At 42.5% G+C, this 16,625-nt stretch overlaps 1 protein-coding gene across 2 annotated transcripts in view; it reads left to right on the top strand.

Moving 5' to 3' along the window:
- AFF2 (ALF transcription elongation factor 2) overlaps window positions 1-16,625 on the top strand; it is a 376,659-nt gene that overhangs the window by 239,043 nt on the left and 120,991 nt on the right. For both annotated transcript variants that reach the window (XM_075573283.1, XM_075573284.1), the window contains 3 exons: window positions 12,147-12,233; window positions 13,357-13,393; window positions 13,742-13,793. In XM_075573283.1, the coding sequence (XP_075429398.1) occupies window positions 12,147-12,233; window positions 13,357-13,393; window positions 13,742-13,793 (176 nt within the window). The remainder of the gene's footprint in view (window positions 1-12,146; window positions 12,234-13,356; window positions 13,394-13,741; window positions 13,794-16,625) is intronic.

Consider the following 16,625-nt stretch of genomic DNA (forward strand, 5'->3'; position numbering starts at 1 on the left):
CTATTACTGAAAATCCGTCCCATGGGTTCAGAATCCGAATCATCAAACTGAATCTGGAAAACAGAATCCGAACATTCCAGGGTCGGATTCGATATAAACACGTTCCCGCGGACCGGACTTACGTGAAATCCAATGTCGGATTCGTTAAAATCCGAGAATCCCCATGGAGGGTTTTAAAAGAATCCACGCGGGCTGACGTGGATAAAATCCGACTTCGGATTTCAGCATACGGATGGGATTTGGCCTGAAAAGCCTGGGGAAAATCCGTGGATAGGAGCCAGACCCATCGACAGCCAAAGGGCTAATCAACTCCAGTGGCTGTGAGATAAATGAAAACAACTTCTGTTTTTGTATCTGATCACACCTACGGTGGGTGGGACATCTTTGCAGAGATTGGATAGTCCGATACAAGTTCAGTAACAAAACAAGTATGAAATTGCAGCAATATATTCTGGCAGCGGGTTTCCATACTTTCAGTTATTCTGCGTACCGATATACAATGTTACACATATCCAACTTAACATTATAATCCTAATATCACTTTTTAGAGTTTCACGCTTGTAGATGGTCTCAAATTCATGGCCCCCTTATTACAAGATGAGGTTGCCCAACACTGATTTTTAGGGTGTTCGTGGCCATGGTTGATAGTCATCTCGGTTAGTCCCAATAATCTTTTTTGGGTGCTGTTCTACCGGAAGAAAATTCAAATAGTTGCAAGTAACTACATTTCAGCACAGGGGTGGCCAACGCAAGGGCTACCAACAGTCTACGACTGAGCCACTGATTGAGCCACTTGTGCTGAAGCAGGGATATCCTTAAAACTTGACCTGTTGTTTGCCCTTGAGCACTGGAGTTGGCCACCCCTGATTTAGCATGTCAGCAATAGTTCCACTTTGCACCTCCAAGTCAAGAAATCTGCAGTTAGACCAATATTAAGATACAAGGGATTTTTCAGTGCTGCCCTGGTGTATATTTCAGTTCTTTGCTTTGCAAACTGCTCAGACCCATGGATAAAGGGGGTTCATAGCTCTACAATAGATGCACAGCCCCCCACAGCACTGAAATGGTTACAACACCAAAAGAAAAGCTTTCAAATTAAAGTTTCAATTAACTGCGTGAACTGAGTCATCCTTTTTGTGTGTTGGCTGGCTATAATAACCCTGCACACTATAAATGTACAGTATATCATTGGGCAAAAATGCCCGTGACAGGTGGAATTACAAGTGCAATTACAATTTTTGTGTGCTGTTCAAGCCACTAATGGATTTAATCAGTGTCATCTCTATTTGATGTGAAGGTTTCATGTAACACAATTAGCAGGTAGAGCCCTCTTTCTTTGCTCTTCCATCATTTCCCTTGTAAAATAGAAACGGGCGCTAAGGAAGAGGTTACATTTAATCCTAGTATCTGCAATACCAAAAAGGTAAGCCGTCCGGCGAGGTGACAAATGCACTCAGTAGCCGGCCAAGCACTCTCAGCATTTTCATACGGAAACTGGAAGGGGGGGTTTGGGGAGTTGGGGGGGGGGGGGGGGAAGCTGGGAAGTAGATGATGTAAATTCCTAAATCATAATACAGACGTCATTGGAAAAGTGAGTAAGGGAGCCCGCACAGATTGGTGACTCATGCGGGCCTGTCAAAGGCAGGAACGCATTGGGAAGGAGATGATGTCAAATTGCTGTAACTTAGCAACCGAGCATTTAGCTGTCAAGAGACGAGAAAAGCCACTTTTTTTTTTTTTAAATAGCTGAGTAAATAAATGAATTCTTATATATCTTAAGTTGGCTATAAAAATAGCTTGGGCCCTTGTGTTTTCTGTCAAGCTGATTTTTCCTTTGCTTGAGTGGGGTGATTTACTGTTGGTTTTGTAGTGAGAGAGAGAGAAAAAATGGGCTTTCAAAACTAAAACCACTTGTCCGTTTATATACTTTCTGCTAGCAATCCCTGTAATGCATGGCATGAATCATTAGCGCTCCTGGAAGAAACTCCAGGTTTATCTGGAATCTGTTCGCATTTAAATTTCTTTTCTGCAAACACATTTATTTTTTTTTGTGTGTGGTACAGTAGCACTTATTGTAGGAACAGTCTTTGTAACTAAGCCGTTTGTCAATAATGCCTAATAACAGGGTGCCATAGTCACAGAAAATGGGTGTCACTCACATGTCAGGCAGCCCGGCCAGCGCACGCTATTAAGGGTTTGGAGGCAATTTAATAGACACGGTGATGTTAGTTTTATTTAGATAGTGTACATAAGCAATGTACTTTACACTGGGTTTTCAGCTATGATTATAAAACAAATGTCTATTTGTGGAAACCCAATGATTTAGTGCAGCAAAGTAAATTTGTAACAGGTTTTAGGTTGTGTGAAGTGAACCTTTGCTACTCAACTGACAATAGGGTAAAAATGAAGTACTGTACTTCTATACTAGGGGATACCTTTTGGTCCAAATTAAAATGCTCTCACCTTCAATACTATTAAAGTGATCCTTTCTTTTGCACATTAACAAGGTTTCAACGTGCAGTTTAGTTTTTAGTGCAGAGTAGCCTTACTATAAAATATGATAAGAAAGATTATCTGGCGTCACATTTAATGATATTATATTAGGCCGAAGACACATTTTTAAAGACATTTTTAATCACCAAATAAATAACGTTTTGAGTTTAAAGGGGGTTAATAAAGGGCTATACCAGTGTTTTTCAGCCAGGGTTCCTCGGGCTCCCCTAGAGGGTTCCCTGTAATTTTCCGTTCATTTTAAAATGTAGCAAATATAGGAGAATGTACAATGTATCCGATCCCAGGCGCGCTATTAGAGAGGGTTGGGGTTCCTTACAATGTCTCCGATCTCAGACGCGCTATTAGAGAGGGTCGGGGTTCCTTACAATGCATCTGATCCCAGACGCGCTATTAGAGAGGGTTGGGGTTCCTTACAATGTATCTGATCTCAGACGCGCTATTAGAGAGGGTCGGGGTTCCTTACAATGCATCTGATCTCAGGCGCACTATTAGATAGGGTTGGGGTTCCTTACAATGCATCTGATCTCAGACGCGCTATTAGAGAGGGTTGGGGTTCCTTACAATGCATCTGATCTCAGGCACGCTATTAGAGAGGGTCGGGGTTCCTTACAATGCATCTGATCTCAGGCGCGCCATTAGAGAGGGTTGGGGTTCCTTACAATGCATCTCATCTCAGACGCGCAATTAGAGAGGGTTGGGGTTCCTCAGAATTTCATATGCAGTAGGGTTCATTAACTAAAAAAAAAAAAGGTTGGAACCACTGGGCTACACACTGGTAATCCATGAGTATTCAGAATAGATCAAATACCTGCAATTTGATATTAAAACTGTAAAATGAATAGCAAAATGCTTTTATGTTAAATAAATAAAAAACGGGCAGGCAATTTTTCCACGTGGCGTAGATGGCATAATTCATAAAACAATATCATAATGTTGTCACTTTTGCTACAATATAACAAAATAACTTTACCAGGAAAGTGAGCATTCCCCCCTGGTTATTACATTTCTATTTTCCAATCCCACTGTCACTTCTACTCCTCTTCCCAGTGAATCTTCACATTCACTGGGGGGTTTATCTAGTATTCCTGTGCCCTTTACCTGTTTCATTCATATTCAGGAAAATACCTTTTTAAGACGGTGAGAGCTGCCCCTCTTGCTTTGTCAGTGCCAAATAGAATATGGCATTTATCAATCTTTATCTCCCCTTCATACTATACACATTCTGTTTGCAGATATTCCTTCCTCCAAATTTAGCGGACTGTCTTACCTTTCTATTGTATCCAGCGTGCCTCTGATTATTGTATATCATGTAGTCTTTTTAAGTCCAGCCCAACCCTATCCTCATGAACGCCTCTTGCCACATAGCTCAAGGTTAAACACCCAAGATTTCATGCTTGTTATGTACGTTTTACATGTTTTGTAATTCATTGGTTATTGCTACAAACTGGAGTGGTCGGGTCCCCTTAGAGCAGGGGTTCCCAATTCCAACCATCAAGAAAACCCAACAGGTCAAGTTTTAAGGGTATCCCTGTTTCAGCACAGGTGGCTCAATCAGTCCCAGCTTCAGCAGAGGTGGCTTTGACCGAGCCACTGATTCAAACAGGGATATCCTTCAAACCTGACCTGTTGGGGGCTCTTGAGGGCTGGAATTGGGAACCACTGCCTTAGGACAATTCTGTGAACTCCCGCTGCCTGCTTTGCCTCAAGACAGTGTAAATTACTGTATGTACAGTTATACCCAAGTGTACTAATTTCTACGCCAAAATAACAGTAATTATTCCTTTCAAACTGCTAAGATTGACTTCAATTATCATCCACCTGAACCCATACAGTGACACCGACTAGCATTGTCTATGCAATTACAAGCAGAAAAATAACCATTAAGAAACACAATATACCATTAAGCGCAATGCATCCATCACCGAACGATTGGCAAAAAATGCACGAGGTTTGTACTGAGTTTCATAGCAAAGAGTTGAACATCACTGAAGACCTGAATGATGTAAATGATGAATCAGTTATCTCCTACTCATCAGTTTCTATACTACTGGACCAATATATTTTAGCAATATAACCTTGCTCCACCTACACACGGATCCTGATTTTTACAAGCGTTCCTGCATTGTTGGTTCATTGTAAAATCATTGGATCTCTCTGGGTATTATACTCAGGGTCAAACATCACTGGCAAAAAAATGGCATACATGATTCAAAGATGATTGGCAGCAAGCTGCAGTAAAGCTTATGCATTCGTACAGGCCATGTATATGAAATGTCAGGTGTGACAAATAACAGGAGCATTTCACTAGGGTTAAAGAAGCTATCGAAGGCACTTTAGGATGACTGTGCAAAGCACACAATAATAATTTCCATGCTGGTTACATCATTAAGAAATGCTGGTTATTGTCACAGCGCATCAGTTCAAAAAGAGTTTCTCTGTTACCATGAAACCTAAAACTCATGAAAACAATTACATAAGACTTCCACTGGGTCTTTAACACCGGGGGTGCTCAACTCCAGACCTCCACCCCCTGCCACCCCCCCCCCCCTACACACCCCCACCAGGTCACGTTTTCAGGCTATCTCTGCTTCAGCATAAACACACAAATAATCAGCAAGGATTACATAAAGCCCCCTAAAATTGCACTCTTGGTAGGTGACACTGTAGGAAAATGTCATCACATAGGAGGACACTGAATAGCCTATTCCCTAGATAGGGTAAGCTGCAAAAGGTCACACTCAAATGAGAATAAAAAATATTTTAATAAACAATATAAAAACTGACGAGACAGCATAAGAATGCATGGACTAAAATCCCCAAATGTGTGGAGGCACAAGAACGGGCTGAAAACGGACAATGTCCAAAGCCACAATAATATACTGACAACAGCTGCGTGATCACATATAAAATATGTGTGATTATATGCCAAGTAAGTACATACTGTATGGTACACAGCAAACAGGATGGTAAATGCTAAGAATAAACCCAGTATGGTTTGTATACTTAGTAGCCTCCTTGAGGTAATATACGACCTGATATTGGGTATCCTGTGTCTAACGTGCCGACATCTGAAGCCCTGAAAAGTATCCAGAGCTGTTTGTGCCTCCTATCTCTGCTTCAGCACAGGTGGCTCAATCAGCCCCTGCTTCAGCACAGGTGGCTCAATCAGCGGCTCAGTAAAAAACTGAGTCTCTGATAGAGCCACCTGTGCTGAAGCAGAGATATCCTGAAAACCTGAACAGTTGGGGGGGTGAGGTGGGGGGGGAGACTGGATTTGGGCACCCCTGCCCTTGCTTAATAGCTGTACAGTATATAGCTGTCTATGATTCACTGTTTAATGTCTTTTTGGAGTAGAATGTTCTGCTTATGACTTTGTTTGTCATAGATCAATATATTTCACATACTCTACCTTCATCTTTATTTTTGACACAACTGACTCAGGTGCTGTTGTGAGATAAACGTTAGCACAAGCATCATTACTCGGATCTGCGAATATAAGCATGGTGTTCCCTTATAGAACACGGTATTCTGGCAAATGGCATATTCCACTTGTCATATGCCAGTGATTAATTTGTGCAGCTATCTGCATGAATAAACAATTGCGTGTATACTGCAGACAGTCTTTCCTGGTAACAGCCAGAAACGCAAACTCTCTCCCCAAGCACAAGAAAATATCTTGTGCTTAAAACAACACATCAATTCTAGAGTTCCACAGCTGGAATGCTTTGTAGCAAGAAGCTTGGCAATAGTTTTAATATATTTGTAGTAATTCTGTATACACACTGAACATTATTGCAAATAAAGAATGTCAGACGCTGTTAAAACGGCAGCCCTTAGTAGGGCCTTTGACACATTTCCTTACGATAAATCTTAATGCCTAATCAAGAATCATAGCATTTTAAATCTCTTTATTTTAGGAACAAAAGTCCAAACATAATAAAAATTAGGCTATTCTTTAATCAACAGGGGCCAACCCTGTCTACCACTAATCCCTTGTCCAGTATGAATGGTGTTGACTTTTGCCGCACATTGCTGAGGATATTTTATAGATGCCTCCCAGTGCTTAATATTAAAAAAAAAATTATATATATATATATATATATAAAAAGGAAGACGTTTCCAGCACTCGTTGAAAAAATGCAAATAAAGGGGATACGCCAAATCATTTATAATATGATGGAAAGAAAATATACATAACAAAATTGGAACAACAATGAAAATAAATGTACTATATGCTAAGAATAATGTACTAATGCAGGGGTGCGCAAACTGGGGGGCCCTAGATTTTTTTGGGGGGGGCGTGGTAGTTGTAGAGATCCTGCACTCCCCACCCCCCCCCCCCCAGGCATTTAAATTAAATGCCGGGGGACAGCACGAGGCCTCTATAATACACTTACCTGCCCTTCCAGCGATGCGTCGTCATGGTAATCCGGCATCAAATGACACCACGGGGTCACGTGATGTCATGTTACCATGGCAACGTGACGTCACATCACCCCGTGGGTCATTTGACGCCGGGGCCGAACAGGGGGGTCGGGTCGCAAGGCGCCGAGATGAGCAGGCAGGTGTGCGTGCGGGGAAAAGTTTGCGCACCCCTGTGCAGCTAATGTATAGATTTATTTATTTATAAAATGTTTTACCAGGAAGTAATACATTGAGAGTTACTGCTCGTTTTGAAGTAAGTCCTGGGCACAGAGATATAATGGCAAATACATGGTTACAAATATATAGTTACAATGAGTGAAAAGGGTTATACAGTACATTATATACAAGACATGGTATGCACAGTTAAAGATAATTATATTAAAGATAATTATATATATTATAGGCGTATATAACAGTTACAGACCAGATTAAAATGTGAGACAGCTTTAGTTTTGAAAGAACTTAGACTGGTAGCGGAAGTAAGAACAACGAAATCTAAACGCAGCACGAAGGGTGGGAGAAACATGGGGTATGGGGGCAGGGTGGGGAAAGGGAAAAGACAAGGGAAACAAGGGTGATGCAGGGGAATAAGGGGGGCAATGTTTCGGGGGTGAACCCCTTCTTCAAGCCTGTTCCCAAAGATTTGGACGACCCAAGGTATTTCCCTTAGTCCTGTGGGCAAAGAACTCCCTAAAAACAATACACAGATACAGTGTAAGGTACTGTATCAAAAGGGGAAAGATAAAGCCGATATGGGCTGTATAGCTCAGCGGAACAACCCCAAACACACCACACTCTGAAAGGGAACTGCACCTGTACTGAAACAGAAAAGCAAACCTAACTAGGCAGTGGATCCCTAACTGGCAGCTAACCAGAATTGCACCTAACTGAGGCAGCTTAGAACCGTAGAGTTCTACAGGTCAGTCCAACAAGATGATATAACTGCAATAGCACAAACACAGACCAACGTCCAATCTGTAGTTATCAGATCAATTAGCAGAGAGGAATTACCAACAGGGCAAGAAATAAATGAAAGAAGCTACGTCCTGTGTAGCTGGCTGTTTGCTGGCTGCAGGGGTAGAGTTGCTCCCATTGCTTAATAGTTTTATTGAAACAGATACAGAAATCACTCATTAAGAGTAACCGTTTTGAAAAAACAAATGCCCCAAAAACAACACAGAGTGCCCATCTCTTGAAATTAGGACCCATACTTGTTAGGTGGTTTAGTGAAATTTACGTAAACTAAATAGATGCAGGAACATGTGTTGTACATTAAAATAAATACATTAGATCCAAATGTGTTATTATACACATGACTGTAAAGGACATGTCTTCCGTGTTTGTGTTGGCATTATTGTATTGTTGCCAGTTTATTGTTCTCCGGTCCCTCTCGGTAACGTCCTGTATGCTATTATTCCTAGAATTACTGTAAACACAAGTGTGCTTGAAGTCTTATGTACCTGGAGGACTCCTAACACCCCGAGGCTTCTAAACTGAACACAAGAAGCGTGACCAGCCCCAACAAAAGAAACATGTGCAGCTAATTAAAAAGCTTTGAACATTTTGCTAAAAGGAAGATGCTTATGTTACATCATCCAAAAACGTTGTGAACATATCGAGCCAATAACATGATTCTGTTGAAATATTTGTTTAATCTTTAGTTTGATAAAAATAGCTTACTTACCACAGCAATCCAAATATATTGTGCATCAGTTGACATGATTTTAGAATTAGGTTAGGCTTAACTAATGTGGAAATAAATCAAACCCTGCTTTTATAGACGAAGGTTGACTTCCACCAAATTCCACATTAAACCATTACATGTGTTCAGTTTTATTCAGGCCTATTTCACATTTAGATTTATTGAATCTGGGATCTCTAGCTGGAAAAAATAAAGATTCTGGAAGATTATGCTTTGCAAAATGCGTGAGGCAAGATACAAATACAAGTTAAAAAGATACAGTACTCACGGATGATATAATATACTGAACAGTTACAAATCGGGGTTATTGTATGATTTAGCAGCTGTTGTACAGCAAATAAAAATACCACGTTGTGAGCATATTCACATGGTCCAGACAGGTCTGCAACCCTGTCTTTCCCCATTATCTCTAGTACTTCCACTGCAGCCAGGGATTGTGGGAAATGATATGCAAATGAGCACACTTTGTTGTAATTGTAGGTACTTTGCAAATGGCTTGATGAAAGTGAGACCTACATATTATATATGTGCACCTGCCATAACCCCTCTAAATCCCAGTGATTTATTGGAACTTTGTGGATCTGGGTGAGAGAGAAAACATTTTGATCATTCGTGGCCTCCCCTACCCTTGCCCCTTCCTAAAGTCTCTCCAAAACCTTCCAAAGTCACCCACCTCACCGATCCAATTGCCTCTATTGTCCCCACTGTCAGATCCAACACCATGCCACCGACAAGACTAAATACAGAGACCTTACCCCAACCCCCTGAACACCAACCAAGCAAGTTCTCAATGCACCTAACCCATAACCCAACCATAATATCCCCACCACAAAGACATCTATCCCCATCACATGAAATGTTCCATATATAACCCCACCATTATTTTACTAACGAATGTACAGCACCCTGGATAAGGGCGCTATATAAATGTTGTTATAAATAAATAAAAAGAACAGCAGAACATAGAAGATGTTCCTGCCCATTAGCAAGCCAATAAAGCACAAGAATGAGACACGGCAGGGGATTCTGGGAGAGGAAATAGTAACCACACTCTTCTATTCAACAGGCTGTGAATCGGTCTTCCCCGTGTTGGGAAGAGTTTATGGGAAAGACCTTTCACAGCATACTGAATGATATCTTGGTAGTTTGGGGCCTTGAAATTCTGTTCTCAGAGCTGTGAAAATATGACCTGTGCCATTGTAACAAAGTTTGAAATATCACAGAATTGTATGGTAATGCTCTGCAATGATAAAGAACACTTTATGAGCGCATTCACGTCTGAGACAGGTCCACAAACTTGCCTTATCGCATTATCGCAAAGCATACCGTGCTTCCACTGCAACAAAGGATTCTGGGTAATGAAATGCACATGAGCACTCACACTGTGTCACTTTTCGTTTGTTACATGATACTCTAGAGCTCTCGTGTTCCACTCCTAACAATGTATCACTCCCGCAAAAAAAGATCACACTGAAAACTGGCGAATATTTTGTAGTGTCACAAACAAAAGCAGTTTTAGAATTTATAAGACCAATAAAATAAACGTTTTTAAAGTTTAATTTCTGTTATGTACTCTAAAATAAATGCACACATCATTTAAAAATGAAATGGTCAAAACAGTGGTTTTACCACTTGGCAGGGGTGCGCAAACTTTGTGCGCGTCATTCGACGCGCCATGGCGACACATCACATGACCCCGCTGCATCAGCTGATGCAGCATTGCCATGGCGACGCATCGCCGAAGACAAGGTAGGAAACACTGCAGAGCCTCATGCGATCCGCCGGCACTTCATTTCAATCGCCCCCCCACCCCCCGGGGGGGCACGCCCCCCACTTTGCGAACCCCTGCTCTAAGGCAGTAATTCCCAGTCCCCAAGTACCCCCAACAAGTCAGGTTTTAAGGATATTAAAAATTGACCTGTTGAGGGTACTCGAGGACTAGAATTGGGAATCACTGCTCTAAGGCAGTGGTGTGCAAACGGGGGGCGTGCCCCTCACGGGGGGCGTGCCCCTCACGGGGGGTGCAAGATTTTCCTGGGGCTGTGTGGTGGTTGTAGAGGCCCCGCACTCTTCCCCATGGCATTTAAATTAAATACTGGGGGATCGTGTAAGGCCTCCGCAACGTCCCTTACCTTGTCTTCGGCGATGCGTCACTTGACCCTGCAGTGTCATTTGACACCGAAGACAAGGTAAGGAGGGGGGCGCGAGCAGGGTGGGGGAGCAGACAGGGGAGCGCAGCTTTGGTGATGCTCAGGCTTGTATCTTTGGCAATGCAATATATTGGCCACTATATACAGAGAAAAGACAGGGCTAACGCCAAGCTGGACTAGGTGATGAAATATATTTATAGATTTTTAATAGGTTTGAAGCAGGGAGTTTCCGGAGCTGAACCCCATTAATGTCAGCTCCGGTGACCCCCTGGTTCCCCAAATAATTGCCTCCGTAGGTGCTGCCAGTATCTCTCTGCAGTTTAAATGTCCCCGGTCACGGCCTCCTATTGTGCACCCCCTATGGAGGTGTGTATCTCAGTGAGAATGGGGTCCCCACTGCTGAAATGAATGGGGCTCTGCTCTGGAGACCCCCTGCTTCAATCCTATTTTTTTTTTAATTAAAAAGGATTTGGGAATCAATTCCGGATTATCAACAATCTGCCCAGTTTTTTAATGCCAAATCTGAGGGTTGTTTTTGGTAGACGGGACGAATTTGGCCTCAATTATCCGGAAAATTCCAGGGAATGGATTTTGACCGTTCCGCCCATCTATAAGTACTCTCTCCTGTTGGTGTCTTTAGGAGTATCAAATGATAAATCATAGCCCTTTATACGTACAGTGTACTTTATGAAAGATGGCACCCTGCCTGGGGGCTCTTATGACATATAGCCCCTCTACTTCAGGGTTTTTTTGTTCATTTTGTAGGGCAGGGGCAGCCAACTCCAGTCCAGTCATTCTGACTGAGCCACTGATTGAGCCACCTGTGCTGAAGCAGGGATTTCCTTAAAATCTCACCTGTTGGTGGCCCTCAAGGACTGGAGTTGGCCACTTCTGTTCCTGGGCGTGTTCGTGATCTGACCGTCAATTAAATGCAAGGGAGGACCCTTCCCTGCGCGACACTGGTAGCTGCAGAGCCCGTGCCCATGAATGTGCAGACAGGAACAATGAGGAAGGTAACAGAGCACTACTCACGAGTATCCAATGAGCAAGAAATGTTATAAAGAGGAAAGTGCGTAATCCATAAAAAAGCGATTTATTGGTCATAGGACATGGGACACAAATGGCAACAAAGTCGCCCCACCAACACGTTTCGGGCCTAGCACGGCCCTTTCTCAAGGCGTTGTCCATGAATGTGGCAATGTTATAATCTGCGGATACATTTTACACTACAACAAACGTGATTTTGCCTCTCAATTGTATACGATTTGGAGACGGGGTTGAGATTAGAAATGATAAGACGCGAGATTTTAGAACAAAGTCATCGGTTCAGTCTGATTTATTTTCATATCCCCTAGGAAATGACCCATTCATGGCCCCCTCCACTAACGGCAATTCATACACCTGGTAAAGTTGAGCAGACCAAGTTTTCCATTCCTAGTAAGGTAAGTTCACATTTTATACATGGCATGTTGCTTTTTCCTAACTATATGATATTTAAAATGCTTTAAAACGGCATATAATTTAGGTTCTGTTATATTCAAAATATCTTTCAGACAATAAATAGGATATGCTTTGGGGTGCTAGTTATTCTGCTATAGAATTACCTATAAGTATTACTGAGGCACACAACTCATCTTATATAGATATTAATACGGCTTATGCCTAGTAATTGATCATGAGTAGGGTTGCCATGTGGCGTCTCCAAAACTGCTGGACACAATGGTGAAAGGTGCGACACATTTGAGACACACACACGCCTGAGGCACACACAGACCTCTCTCCGCTCCATGCGGTTTCCTCCTCTCCTTGGCCCCACACCCAGGCTTCTGACACCTCCTCCTGATTGGCTGCATTACACAGCAGCAACCAACCAGGAAGGAGGAAGCTGCCCTGCCCCCTAGCAGCAGCCCCGCTCTGGGAAATCCTGCGTCCCACCAAGCCAGTAAGGTCACTATGTCCTGAGAGGTAATACCGGGCACATACTTGTCCAGTATTACCTCTCATTTTTGACAGGACAATGTCCAAAACCAGGACAGTCCAGTTCAATACTGGATACCTGGCAACCCTAATTTCATGAGCATACAATGTGGTTGATACCCAAGTACAGTATATACTGTGAGATTATATTGTTCACCTCTCTACATATTCCATCTATTCCGTCTCTCTGTTCATTTTAATACCATATTTACATTGCTTTCTGATATGACATGAGTACCTTATGAAGAATGCTACAGTGTATTTCCTTTAGTGTACAAAATCATGCCCATAAAAACACAAATATGTCTTATCAAGTACAATAGATAACAATGGCTTTATCTTGCCACTGCATCATGCCACAGACAAGTTGTTTTTATAGGATTTAAAATTGTAATGTCCTCGTGTAACATAGCTATTTATCCTGATCATTTAAACTCGAAACCCCATTGTTGTGAGTTATAGATAAGGTTAAAAATGTGATTGATAGAGGCAGATTATATATAAGCCTGAGGCTGTGTGACCTAAATCTTTATATCTAGCAGATATGTGGATACCGAATGCTGATTTATTTGTGTTTATTTTTTGCAGGACTCACAACATCTGACCTCAGGATACAGCATACAGAGTATGTATTTTGTTCTCCGAGATAATCATATAACACTGCCTTATAATATCATTTGTAACTAGTAGAATGCAATGCTGCCTGTACTTGTGGCAGTATGGATGTTAATAGAAAACACACATAGTATGTGTAATTTGTCATGTATGTCATATTGGTTTTGCCATTAGATCTATGCTATATAGATATACAGTATGATTTGTGACAGCTTTAGACCCACGCCATAATGAGATACAGGTAGGTTGAGAGGGTTTAACAAGAGTTAACCCTTGTGTTGCCAGAAGGGCCAAAGGCTTCAAATGTAGCTAATTTCTTGACATTTGAATAATGTTGTTTTTTTTTCTTCTGTTGTAGAGCGTTGCGATGCTACAAACAAAACGGCCGTAAAATCCGTCCCACAAAAGTCGTAAGTCACTTCTCTCTCTCCTTTCTACTTTGTGATATAATGCAGGGGTGGCCAACTCCGGTCCTCAACAGGTTGGGTTTTCAGAATATCCCTCCTTCAGCGCAGGTGGATCAGTTGGTCCCTGCTCCAGCACAGGTGGCTCAATCAGTCCCTGGTTCGGCACAGATGGCTGAATCAGTCCCTGCTTCAGCACAGATGGCTCAACCAGTGGGTCAGATTGAGCCACCTGTGCTGAAGCAGGGATATCCTGAAAACCTGACCCGTTGGTAGCTCTTGAGTTGGCTCCCCTTGATCTAATGCGTATTTTGATTTGACTGTTGGGAGGTTGAATGCCAGGGGACTGTCATGTGAGGGACAAGCAGTTCTACCCCAAGATTTGAGCCTGCCTTCTTACAGCAGCTGGCTTAATGACCAGCTAAGCTCTGCCTTAACATATCAGCATTTCCCAGCCTCTTTTGCGTGCTGCAAAATCAGAATGCGAGCCACACGCTACCATGCTCAGCTCAGGATTATTAATGATAGGCTCCCCCAGCCTGGTTTGTACATAGCATTTATTTGACGGTTGCCTCAAGCTTCCTTGATTCAGCGTGCTGCTTGCCCCGGCATGTCACTGCAGTGTTTCCCTCGCGCCTACCCGTGATGATTCCTGGCGCCCCTGTTTTTTATGCCTATCCATGGTGTTCCCTCCCGTCCTCGTCCCCAGGCATACCCTCAAGCATTTTCGCTATTCCTCCTCTCTTAAAGCAACAGTCCAAGCTGCCGTTTTTTTATTTCATTTTTTCCCCCTTTAATATGTGCATCAATACAATCCACACAATGATTGGCTAAATTGCCGATCAATCTGTTCTCCTGTGGTGGATCGGCGAAGATTCGGCTTGGGGGTTCACTAAATGGCTGTCAATGCAGCAGAAGAGGACCAAAGATGCAGAGTTCTATGGGGAAGATCATGTGACCAGGCTGTCACTAGATACAATTAATGCACTGCTAGAGATACAGCAGGGCTCAAAAAGGGTGTGCCAGAGCCTGTTTCAGAAGAGAAAGCACAGGAAATAAGTACATTATACATTAAATTAGCAAGTCAACGGTTCCTAACCCAATCCAAAACAACTGTGTTTTAAGAGTGGGTATTTTTGCTGGTGTTTTGGTTCTGCGGAACTGGGTTGGTTTTAGTTGTTGGTGTTGGAGATGTAGGAATTCTGTGCTCATTGCATTGCAGGAATTTCGTTTCGAAATGTTGGGGTTAACTTTGACAAATTTCAGAAATTTGTGGTGGGGGGGTCGTTAAAAAAAAAGAATATTTGGAGCGCCTTTCTCGGGTTTTAGCTGTAATTCCACACTAATTAGAAAGATCTCTCCTAATTTCAAGTCTACCTTCCAAACGAAGTTCGCAAGGTTCGGATTTCAATCCCGTGAACTTGTCCATCCTTGTGGTTTATCTTCCAATACTTTAACCCAGGGGTTCTCAACTCCAGTCCTCAAGACCCCCCAACACGTCAGGTTTTCAGGATATCCCTGCTGAATCAGTGGCTCACTCAGACTAAGCCACGGATTGAGCCATCTGTGCTGAAGCATGGACTGATTGAGCCACCTGTGCTGTAGCTGGGCTATGTTTAAAACCTGACCCGTTGGGGGATCTCAACGCCAGTCCTCAAGAACCCCCCCAACATGTCAGGTTTTCGGAATATCGCTGCTTCAGCACCAAAGACTGAGCTACAGATTGAGCACCTCTGCTGAAGCAGGGGTACCCTGAAAACCTGACCTGTTGAGGGGTATTGAGGACTGGAGCTAGAACCCTTGCTTTAACCACCAACATAGAGTTGTGGCCTGTATCCAAGTACTACTCACTGCAGCCCTACTTAGAATAAATGAATATGAATTATTTCAGACTCAAATTACAATGCATATAAGCAATCACCTTCATTTTCATTTTTTTTGCTTTTACCAGCATGGATAAAATCACTTCAATGAACAACAGGTAGACAGATCCATGCTGTGGTTGTTTTTCATTAAGCCTATCACATTTCTGCTATTACTTCCTTTTGCTTTTAGCAGCAAAGGGATTAATTGTCACTAATTAATAACCTGGAATCTCATATTGAAAGCTTCAGGGCAAAGTGCGGCAGGAGCATTGAGCACCAACCGATCACGAGTAAAGCGTGCCAAAAAGAGGAAAGAACGCGCACATTACATCTTTCTTCGTTAATGATGTTCGTTGTCTTGATTTGCACGTGTTTGTATTTATAACAAGGGTCCTGATTGCATCCAGATAGCTAACAGTTTGCTGTTAATTATTGGTCAACAAAGAACATGTTTCAGTTAATCCACAGGTTCTCAATTCCAGTCTGCAGGACCCTCAACAGGTCAGGTTTTCAGGATATCCCTGCTTCAGCACAGGTGGCTTAATCTGTCCCTGCTTCAACACCGGTGGCACAACCAGTCCTTGCTTCAGCACAGATGGCTCAATCAGTGGCTCAGTCTTTGACTGAGCCACTGATTGAGCCACCTATGCTGAAGCAGGGATATCCTTAAAATCTGACTTGTTGGGGGGGTGTCTTGAGGACTGGAGTTCAGAACCCCTGAGTTAATCCAAATAATCACAGGTAATTCTAACGCCTTTACCAGATTCTACATGGACAGCATCTGTAACATCTGACCAATGCTCGAACACGATCATGCATGTGATCACACTGACTTCAGTGTCCGAATGATACGTCCTCTTCCACCTGCTGGGGTTTTGTTGGTTTCTTGAAAAAAAATATACATTTAGCAAGTATAATCCATCAAATGTACGCTCAATCATTTTTCTTATCAAAGCCAGGCAGGAGACATTAC

This window comes from Ascaphus truei, chromosome 16 (genome assembly GCF_040206685.1).
Source record: "Ascaphus truei isolate aAscTru1 chromosome 16, aAscTru1.hap1, whole genome shotgun sequence".
NCBI classification, from domain to species: Eukaryota; Metazoa; Chordata; class Amphibia; order Anura; family Ascaphidae; genus Ascaphus; species Ascaphus truei.